This window comes from Protopterus annectens, chromosome 2.part0 (genome assembly GCF_019279795.1).
Source record: "Protopterus annectens isolate FY-2018-M chromosome 2.part0, PAN1.0, whole genome shotgun sequence".
NCBI lineage: Eukaryota > Metazoa > Chordata > Ceratodontiformes > Protopteridae > Protopterus > Protopterus annectens.
This window is the reverse complement of record NC_056728.1, coordinates 838,206,450-838,218,464: the sequence shown is the minus strand read 5'-3', so window position 1 is coordinate 838,218,464 and position 12,015 is coordinate 838,206,450. Positions and strand designations below refer to the sequence as shown.

Sequence of the window (12,015 nt, the reverse complement as noted above, 5' to 3'; positions counted from 1 at the left end):
CACCCTGACACATACACTACACCAGGAGAATGCAATGGGTCACCAACATCATAACTTTTACACTAGAAAAAGGACACAACAAATGATGACTACATAACAACCTGGGTGGGGTGGGGGTATATGAATGGAGGCAGAGGCAGGGATTGTGTGGCAAAGGGTAGTCTATATCATAAGTAATATCATCTAATGACATGGAGGGGGTGATACTATGGGACTGGGAGGAGCTTTCACTAAATGACATTGATCTGGGGACAGAGCACTGGCATGCAGATCTGGGACTACAGGTCTTTGTAACAGGGATGTTATGCTACCAGGTAAGCAAGACCTGTACAAAGTCCATTGGAATACTGTCCTTGCCTGCAATCTAGAAGTTATCACCATCCACAAAGTGAGGTGGTGGAGTGAGATACCTACAGTGGCCTCCCAATGAGAGCCCCCTAGTTATGTCCCCCACCACAGAAATATTGCTGGCTAGGGCAGTGAAAGTGGAAGTCTCTATTCTCTGCACAGAGGTGGATATGAAGCCATGTATCCATCTATAATCATTATAAGTCATAGCATGCCATCATCCCTAAACCCCATGGTCTCACCAATGTATTGGCAGTGATGGATGATATCCCTGCAGAAGCCAGGCACCACACCAGTTAGCTCCATTTTGGGATGAGTAACAGCAGACTGTGCCCAGGTATTAGCCCCGCACATTTGTTAATCAAACTCTAGTGCAGACCTCTCAGTTGTCTCTATTTTGAAGAAATGCTTCTGGTTTTCAGGGCTGATTTAACTCTGCACAGAGGATTCCTATTTAGGAGGTATATACCTAATTTCAGGCTTAATTTACCCCGTCACACAAGTTTTTTAAATCTGTCTCATCAAATGTGATTTTTTAAGCTGTCAAGTACCCATAAGACCACACTACATGGCCAACACACTAGTGGCAATTCTGAGGCAAAAATAAATGACCTTCTTTGGCAGAATTTTGTAAGAGAGTTCATTAAATCCACATATTTTACACTCTGAGAGTGTTCCTATTTTTTCCCATCAGTTTTTTGTCACTTCTCTCTCTAGTATCTCAAGTTGCTACTGAAAGAGGGATGAGTTATGTGCTCTTTGATATTCACATTTTATGCCAATTAGATGTCTAGCTTTTTAGCTGAATGTTCCTACTTTTAAAAGGCTTTTTTCCCTATTTTTGGTGTCTGCAGGGTGAGAGGTATGCTCTGGCACCACCTGCATACCAGGAACACTCCAGCAATCCCATGCTAAGCTGCTTTATCATGGGAATATAGAGACTGAACATAGTGGACACCTCTAGTGCTGCTACCATAGAGGGAGCACTGTTGATGCTTTTAGATACAGGTAAGTCACCTCACAGGAGAGAGATACAGCCTGTAGCTCAGCTGTGGGTTAGGTCATACCTTCACCCTCAACAATGGGTGAAGGACCACCCATAAGGGAGAAAGTCATTTTCCCATTTGCATCTGACTGTGATATGATCAGTGTCTTGGTATTATTGACAGACCCTAATTAGGTGCTGGCAATCAACTGGTTTTCCTGACCCAGGGTGTAAAGGTGACACCATAGCAGTGGTCAGGCCTATAATTATAAAATACAAGGCAGAAGAGAATGACTCCAAATGCCAGGTCTACGTGTGAGGCCATACATTATGCTTGCAGGCAGTGGTACAAGGCATGCATAATGAGAACAGACACACACCTCTGCTGTCATTTCTGTGTGACTGCATATCTGATGTACCATAGGTAATATGCTGTGGTATGTGAGGCCTTCTAACAAGTGGAGCATGGCTACTCTATAGCCATCCATTATGGTCACTGACCAGGTGCAGCCTCCTCTGAGATAAATGTGAACTGACCACTCCTAGATTGTGGGTCCTCCACTACAGATATGATACTTATGCTTTCATCATCTCCATGCAGGAATGCTAGGGGCTCCTACTTATTGATTAGGCTTTCAGTGAATGACTTCTCTGCTGTTATGCTGTTTGCCTTGTGGTAGGCATGTCTGATTAGCTCAGTGGCAGGCCACCAACACCACTGCATTTTGTGATTCTGCTTACCAATTGCATTAATGTCATAGACACATATGCCCCAGACATGGTCATGCAGAGGCTGATGAGCACTGCCTGCCCCTAACAGACAATGTCCATGAGTCCTGAGTATGTATAGCAGGATGTCATTCTCAACTTGGCTGAAGTGGATCAACATCTGATGTCCACTCTCTGCGACAACAAACTACAGAGCTATGGGATGAGGATATTGGGGGTGGCAGTAGGATACCAGTTAGTAATGGGGTGCCTATGGTAACAACACACCAAGGTATGTGCAAGCTGGTGACTGCTCTGTCTCTAGGTGAACAGTTAAAACTGGTGTAGACAGGAATAAGAGCACAGTAGGTGCCAAAGATATGATATGGTATAGTCATTGATGTTTCCTCAGTGATACAATAGCCTACTCTTAGAAATGGACATGTTTACATGTTCAGCTGGTGTGGCTGTCAGAGATAGGTTCACAGACATACACAGGTGAATGGTTAGTATCACAGACTGTGGATGTCGGAGTTTTAAATGTTCACCTACAGACACAGCAGTCACCAGCTTGCACACACCTTGGTGTGTTATTCTCATAGGCATCCCCATTACTAATTGGTATCCTACTGCCACCCCCAACTATCCTCATCCCATAGCTCTGTAGTTTGTTGCCACAGAGAGTGGACACCAAATGTTGATCCACTTCAGCCAAGCTGAGAATGACATCCTGCTATACATACTCAGGACTCATGGACATTGTCTGTTAGGGATAGGCAGTGCTCATCAGCCTCTGCATGACCATGTCTGGGGCACAGATGTCTGCAACATTAATGCAATTGGTAAACAGAATCACAAAATGCAGCAGTGTTGGTGGCAAGTGCATAGAATGCAGTTGGGGTACTCATGACAGGTTCACCACATTTATCGTCAGATCACAGGCTCTGAGCACATATGTCTGTGGCGGTCAGGAAGGTATAGAGGTAGGCAGTTCTGATAGTAGGTTATTGTCCCTCACTAACAGTGTAGATCTGCAATGACATATATTACATAGGGGTTATATTATAGATTAATGTATACTCAGTTCCAAGGCCAAGGCTCACATGTACTTCACAGAGATATAGCTCGTTCCCCAGTACTGCAGACCACTGTGTTACTCCACGGGGCTGTGACTTCTGGATGTTCTTTTCTGTGTTAAATGTCACCTTGGAACTGCTACTCTTTGTTCAGTGTTACGTTTGGTATTTATCATGGTGGATCATTCACTTACACCAGCCATAAATAGCAGTTTGCATGGCATATATGTGAACAAAACTAGATTCCACATATGTTTAATCTCTATATTTTGATGAGGGCAGGGCACAGCTCAGATTAGTCAGGCTTGTGCTCTACTGCAGACTGTACTTCATCATGGCTGAGTTGCTTGTGGATCAGAATTCACATTTTCAAAGGGAATGTCAGGTTATGATCTTGTTTTACAGGACATTTCTGGGAATGACTGCTTATGCTATTGCCTCTTAGAAAGCACCTGCCTGGTTTGTCAATGAGCATAAGATAATGCTAACTGTTGCATAGTCAATACAGGATACAGCTGCTGGAACACTAACAGGGTCCATTTCAGAAGGTATAACCTTGTTGAGCTGCTTAATAATGCTACCGGCATCCCCAGGCCAGTGAGCAATGCAGGTTCTGGTATCATGATCTGCGGCACTTCCAGGCTGAAGATCTCCAGTTGTAGGAAGCAGAGCTTAGTCAGGAATGGCCTGAATGGCATAATATTTGCTGTTACTTCTACATCTCATTTTGTAATTTTACCTTTCTTTCTGTTATTCAGAGCTGTACTCCTTAAAAAGGCTACTTTCTCTGACAGGTACTAGATAATACTAGGTAGGCTACTGTGAGGTCTGTATCTGTACTTATCTGTCATTACGTTGTTCTAAGGGTGCTGCATAGATGTACAGTTATGAGTCTCTGGGCACAATGTGAAGCTTCAGCTGTCTTGCATATACATGTACATGCAGCTGTAGCTTAGTTCTGAAGCTGTGGCTGCATTAACATGCATCTACTGTCATGCATGAATAAGTGGAAGAGTATGTTTGCAACAAAGTCTGTATCTCACCTGCACCTGAAGAGGAAGTCAGCTGTGTCCGTTGTGCCTTTTTTATTAGTAGAGCAGCAGGCTGAGGCTTGTGACACAGTGGTGTCAGTAGGACACTTAGCTACTATGCTGTACTATGTTCCTTGAACTTTGTAAGACATAATCAGTAATGTTATTCATCCCATTGTGTTGCCTTTCTGTAGGTCATGAAGCCAAGAAGACACAGGCAGGTTAGCTGCAGCTGACCCCTGTAACCAGGTTTCAGCTGTGGCAAATGGAGGGCTGCTTTACCATGGCGGAAGGACTCCAACCTCTCCCTGGCAGATAGCCTGTCTCAGTCACCTGCTGCAGTTTAGCCATCACTGTATTAGGAGGGGCAAAACGTGTTTGAAGGTGTGTTTATCCACTAGGTAGCTTGTTATCATAACCTTCCTGTAACACATATCAGATTCACTTGACTAGCAAGCCACTGACAGCAGGACATCAGGGCATGGTGTGGTTTACTTACCAACCATCCTGACCCATTTGAATCATCTTCTGGATCAAAATGACATTTTTCTGAGATCTAGCCTTATTTGTGCAGAGAGATAAAGCCCTTACTGTGCTGCAGATGACTCATGTTTTAATTAGAAGTGCAGGCACTGGAAGGACCAGTCAGGGGTCTGATCACCTAAAATCTGTAAAATGGCTATCTGCTACCTCCCCTTTCCTCTCTGTTCAAATTGGGGTTTGCCAAGGCTCCATCCTGGGTCCCCTCTTATTCAATATCTTTACTAACAATCTCTACCATTCCTGCCCACTCTCCACCCTGATTCAATATACTGATGACTCAGCTATCATCTACACATCTGACAATCTTCCTCACCTACTCACCCTCACTCAAGAATCCCTGCATTCTGTTGAAAAATGGCTCACTACTTATCACCTACTGCTTAACACTAACAAAACTAAACTACTCTTCCTTCCTAAATCTCTCCAACACCTCAAATCATCCTTCTCTGTCTCCTCTCTAAATAACACTTCTATCAAAGTAAAATATCATACTAAACTCCTCAGAGTTTATGTAGATGATGAACTGAAATTTGATATTCACATCAATAACTGTATTAAAAAGACACACCAAAAAGTCGGACTACTGTACAGGAACAAAAAATTCCTAACTCCAGAATATAAACTGTCCTTAACTCAAGCTTACCTACTTCCCACCCTACTCTATGCTGCCCCAATATTTACCCACCTCCAAAAGAACCTGACTACAAAACTTGAACTTGCCTATAATAAAATAGCCAGATTTGCCAATAATCTCCCTTATCAAATGCACCACTGTCTTTCCCTAAAATTACTTCACTGGATTGAACTTCAGCACCAACTCCTCCTGCCACAACTCCACCTGACCCACTCTATCCTTCAACCCCTAGCTTGTCCATCTCTGGCAAACCTTATCTTTCCCTATATCCCCAAATGTGATCTATATAGCTCTGACCAACTCTTGTTGTATATTTCCAAACCTAACAAATCCATTGGTAAAATACTTTACAGCCACTCAGTCACCTCTGCCTGGAGCAAACATCCTCCCCATACACGCACACTTAACAATACCTACAGGCTTAAATCAGCTTTAAAGGAATTCCTGCAAACCTCTGCTCTTGCAATGACCCTACCTGAATATCACCTCCTTGCCTCTCTCTTAACTGCTAAGACCCCTCATCTTATTACCTTAACTGCTGAGCAACTGTAGCTTCTTATCCTATTTCCTTCAACACTAACTGCCAACCAATCAGTCAGCTCTCCAAGCTACTCCTGAAGACTCTAAGCTCTCTTATTGCTTAACAATGATAGAGCTCTGAAGCTGACTTTTTTGTGCCATACAATGTCTTGAATCTATGTCATCATAATTTAGTCTATAATGTTCCTATGATATTACTTGCACGTCTCATATTTTGCCTGATGTATTTGTTTTAGTGTGTAGTATGTACAGTATAATGACTAAACATTCATTCCTCTAATGGTTGAATTTCTCACTGTATTTATAACTTTTGTAATGGAACGTTTCTCCTCAGGTCTCTGCTGAAAAAGGGCATTCTGCCCAGTCAGACTAACCTGGTTAACAAATGTGGTGGGTGTAGCCCCCACATATGTTAAATATTTTGAACTATGTACATGGATACTTGCAATTTCAATATATTACTCTTTTCCAAACATGATATCTACTTAAAATATCTGGGGGACACGCCCCCCACATCCCCCAATGTGGGGAGCGGTGCCCCCCACACCCCCACCTACTATATATACTAACTCCAGGGTCGCACTACAGTGGGGACAAGGCCATCTCAAACTTTAGGTGAAATGTGTTTCGGTGAATTGAGTTTTAGGTGAATTGTGCTTTCAATGATTTGTGTTCAGTCATTTGTGTTTAGGTGAAATGTGCTTTTGGTGAAATGTCCTAGACCCATACATATATAGATAGATAGATAGATAGATAGATAGATAGATAGATACTGCTGTGTGCTCATTGTTGCCATTAGGGCAATTATGAGTGAAAATGGTCCAGTATCTATATCTGTATCTATCCTTGTATGTATGTATGTATGGTATCTATACTTGTATGTATATATGTATGTATGTATATATATATATATATATATATATATATATATATATATATATATATATATATATATTGAGAGAGAGAGATAGAATGCAAAGGGGTACATCATTAGAATGCATGCCTGATATTTGCACTGTGCACACCCACTGATCCCCCTTGATTAGAGAAATGAATATTTATAAAACTAGTATCCATTTCTGGTTTGTAATAAGCAATACCCTGTGTAGGAGCACGATGGATAATTTTCTCACAATGTAATTGCAACATTATTTTCATAAACACAGTGTAAAATTGTGGAATTAGAAAAAGGTCATTACCTTTTCATTTAGTAAAAGCCATGTTACTAAAACTGCATTGTTTTAAGTTTACAATAAGAAAAATATGCTTACCTGCCCTTGTGGCATATTGAAGGGACTTCCATAAAAGCCATAAGCCCCCATATTCTAAAAAAGGGAAAATGTTATAGAAATAAATTTAAAATGTAACTCTTTAGCTTTCTAATACATTTAATGTGATATTTTCTTATTAGCAATTTCTTAAATAATTTACAATGATATGTAACGTAGTAGAGAATAGTTAGTAGAAAAAATATTGATGTAACTAAAGCAAAAAGATTTCTTAAAATTGAAATATACTTTAAAAGGAATACAATTAAAAATGCCTAACTACTTGGCTTCTGAGCAGTTTACTGCATGAAATCATATCATCATATCAACCCCCCCACACACACACACTATGATTATTTTAATGTGCAAGATAATATAATTAGAAAACAGAAAAATACAATAAACGCAGTATGGTTCTTTTGTACTATAATGTGGCCTCTTTATAAATTTCAGCACAGTACCATTCAGACTGGAGCAGTTAGCCTTCATAAGGGGGTGCAGTTGAAACAATAAATATATTTGACTACCTAGGTGCCTTTTTACATTTTTTATTTGGTTTTAAAACAATAGCTAAACAAATCAGTTATAAAACAAATAAATATTTATATAGGTCCACAGTTGATGAATACATCAAAGTTGTACATATCAACAACAATAAATATTTTCAAGCATGTCTTTAAGTTTAAGCCAAGATTTATATGAATATATAATATGAGAAGTTCTCATCTTTATAATATGCAATTCACTACTGCTAACAATTTTCCATACTAATGAATTCAACACTAGATTCAGTAACTTTACTTTTTGAGTTTTTAGTAATTACTTTTCGAACTGTAGCAAGAATAGACCAAAGAAGAAGCACTTGGGTTTTTGGAATTATCGCACGAATCAAAGCATTAAATAAAACTAAATATTTAGACATATTACATCTACCTGACCATAGAGTTTGAATGAAGTTATTATTTTTTTTTCTAAAAAGAGGAGAGGACTTCAATTTTATATACCATATTCATCCAATCAACTATTATTTCAGAATGACAAGTCCAGCATTTAATTCTGTTTGACTTCTACATAATTGTAATTTTGTCAGGAGTGCCAAAAGCTCTGTATAAGAATTTCCAAGTGAAAAATTTCCTATATAATAAATATTTGGCTTTATCTGTAGATTTTAATATCATTTTCTTGTATTCTTCAGATAAGTCTTCATTATTATTTTTGAGGAATATTTTCAATAGGAATTGTCTAAATATGTGAAATATAAGTTAAGATTTGTATAAATTTATGATAAATATGATTTGTTTTTCATTGCATTATTATTATTTATTAAGAATTCCAATAATTTGGGGAACAGTTTCTCATCTAAGTTAAATATCTTATTTAAATCTGTGTTCAAAAAGGCTCTAAATATTTGTAAAATTAACTAGTCCTCAGAATTTTGATTGTATTTGGACCTTAATTTTTCAACAGTATACATATATATATATATATATATATATATATATATATATATATATATATATATATATATCTAGGACTATTGAACGAAAATTCAACAGTCCGAATCCACTATCACTGAACACACTTTAACGAAAGTGCTTTCAAAGAAAAAGTACTTTTGTTAAAGTGTGTTAAAAAAAATAAAATAAACATTACATTTATGTTTTTGCAAGGGGGCAAGACCCACTGCACCCCTCACAACCCTCTACGTTTATATTATCACTCTGAGGTTGCATTACAGTGGGGAAAAGGGAATTTTCCCTTATCCTCACTGTAGTGTGATCTCCACAACAGGCATACTTATGCGAAAATGCTTCTTCGGTGAAAAGCACTTTCGTGTAAGTATGCCCGGCCGTTTCATATTTGGTGAAACGGCCGCTCGAGCATTAGTCCTGGACCCATATATATATATATATATATATATATATATATATATATATATATATATATACACACATATACATATATCAGTACCATTTAAGACTTTGTTGCTTCAACGCTATCATTTTGTTGAAGTTATACATTTCTAAGCAGTCATTTGTATATGCAATTGGAAACTTAAAAAGGATTATGTCTTTTGTCTTTAATACAATGGTTAGAATATGTGAATTCTTGGAAAGAGGTAATGATGTTATTTAAATAGGGAATTTGAAAAGAAGGTGCAATCAATTTTACTCAAAAATCATCTAATAACCAGATGAAACTATTAGGGACTAATTGTTTATGACTGAGTGTGATATATGTATTATTTACTAATAATATTTCTTGATGTGTTTGTTTCCATTTTGAATCATAAGAATGAATTTATCCACAATACTATAACTTTTACAGTTGTTGAAGTACCATACAAGTGAATATCAGGGAATCTTATTCCACAAATTATCCCAACCTTTTCTGTGCCAATCAAAGGAAATTCTTGGTTATTTGGATGCTAAAAAGATTAAGTAGAATATTATTTATCTTCTTCATCAATTTTTTGGTGGAGATAGTACTAAAGATGGTACAAGAAACAATAATTTAGGAAGAATCCATGTCTTAATAAGCATTAATCATTCTTCCATGGCAAAAAAGACATTGTTCCAATTTGTAAAGAAACTTAACAGTTTATTAACAACCTGTTGTAAGTTTATTTGTATCCTTTCTTTACTATTAGACATAATGGTTATACCATAGTATGTCATTTGATTGCTATTCTAATTGAAGTTAAAATATTTTGTATGAATTTTTGTATTAATTATTAATGTACTTGTGTTATTATGATTAAATCTTAAGTCTGAGATTTCTTCAATCTAACTCATAGAACCAATTATATGTTCTAATGAATTTTCTATATTTCTATTGTTAGTAAATTATCATCAGCAAAGAGTTGAATTGAATCTTTAGTTCAAAATCTTCTTTTATTTTGGTACCATGAATGTTCTTATTGGATCTAATACTATTAGCAAAGGGCTCTATAGCTAATGCAGAAAGTAAAGGGTGATAATGAACAAGCTTGCTTTGTCTATTTTTGTAATTTAAAGGAATTAGAAAGAAAATAACCTATTTTAACATAAGCACAAGAGTTATTGTATAACTTAGAAATTAATGCAATTAGCTCAGGTGAGAAATTATGCAATTTAAGTGTTTTAAACAGATTGCAATTAGCTCAGATGATAAATTATACAATTTAAGTTTTTTAAACAGGTAAGACAAATTAACTGAGGCAAAAGCATTACGTAAATCAAGACTAATGACAGAAAGTTATTTTTTTATTTTTATTTTCATAGTCTATTAATGCCTGCATTCTTACTATATTATACTGAACTTATCTATTTAAAATAAAATGGACATGAACTCTGATAGTCCACATTTAAAAGTAAAATGGATCTGTATGATGAATACTTTGCAGGATGCTTATCTTATTTTAAAATAGGTGATTTAAGGGACTATTTGCATGATGGGGCAAATTCAGCAGTCATTTTATTTCTCTATAGACCTTATCTAATATTTTAAATACATAATCTAGTAGTATTTTATATAGTTCTGGTATAAAATCATCTAAGCCTGGCACCCTATTATTTTTTAACTTTTTTATTTGATCTTTTATTTCTGTTAAAGTGAATGGTATATCAATTGTTTTTATTTGTTCGCTTGTTTTTTTATTATCTATATTTTCCCTTAAAAACTTTCAACAATATCAGCATTATCTAGGTTATTTATATTGTTATTTATATTTTAATAAACTATTTTAAAGCCCTCATGAATACCTTTAATATCTGTTCTTCTCTTTTTTTATTATTTATGTGTTATAATTTCTTTGATATGATTTAGCTTATTCGTTTTCTTTGATCTAAGAGGAAGTTTATGCAAGCTTAAAGGGTTTACTGAATATGCCTGCAGTTTAACTTTTTCCAGGTTTATTGCAACTTTATGATTTAGAATTTCAACATATTTTGTATTTAAGTTTTTAAGTTCAGACTGACTGATAATGTCTTTTGGTTTTATATTTAACTTTAGTGTATTTATTTTGGCCTGTAGTGTATTCAATTATTTCTCCCATTCTCTTATATTAGTAATATAGCAGCTTGTAACTCTTCCATTTAAGTAAGCCTTTAGTGACTCCCACAGGACAATATCAACTATTCATGTTTATTTCTAGGAATTTTTTGATCTCTTTAACATACCAATCATTGAATCCTTTTATTTTAATAATGTAAGTTGGCAATCTCCTGTGATATATTAAATTGTCAGTTTTTAAAATAAGATTAAAGATTATAGCATTATTAAAACAACAGCAAGCAAGATGTATATATATAAACAACAAAGACTATCAGTGAGTCCCAGCTCTACCTTCCAATAAAATTTATTTCGTTGAACAGTTCCTTCTCTAGCCTCGCCAACAGCCTTTACAGAGTAAAACAGTAAAACTCATAAAACACTTGCAATATATACAAAAAACAAGTAATCAATCAATTACATAATTAAACTATCAAATCACATAGCTTAAATATATTTAAAGTCACAGTCTTAAACAAGACATTGCCAGTTACATTCTCTGTTCATTCCATGTGGATGCAAAGTCCCAAATTTCATAATCAAAATGCATTCCTTTTGTCTTAACATATTTTTTGCCTATCAACATCATTATAATATAATGGAACATGTTCCAGAACAGACACTTTTATATTCTCAATATTTCCATGGTGTACTGAGTTAAAATGCTCAGCAATAGGACTAGTAATTTTATTATTTTTAACATCTCTAATATGTTCTTTTATCCTATCTGCTAGCATTCTTTTTGTTTCTCCAATATAGTATTTGTTACAATCACAGAATATGACATACACAACACCTTTGCTCATACATGTATATTTGCCTTTGTATCAAAAATTTTGCCATTTATTTT

At 36.1% G+C, this 12,015-nt stretch overlaps 1 protein-coding gene across 1 annotated transcript in view; it reads right to left on the bottom strand.

The window, feature by feature from the left end:
* Positions 1–12,015, bottom strand: part of LOC122793251 — a 234,987-nt gene that overhangs the window by 126,370 nt on the left and 96,602 nt on the right. The window contains exon 4 of the mRNA XM_044061105.1: positions 7,137–7,190. Within this exon, the coding sequence (XP_043917040.1) occupies positions 7,137–7,190 (54 nt within the window). The remainder of the gene's footprint in view (positions 1–7,136; positions 7,191–12,015) is intronic.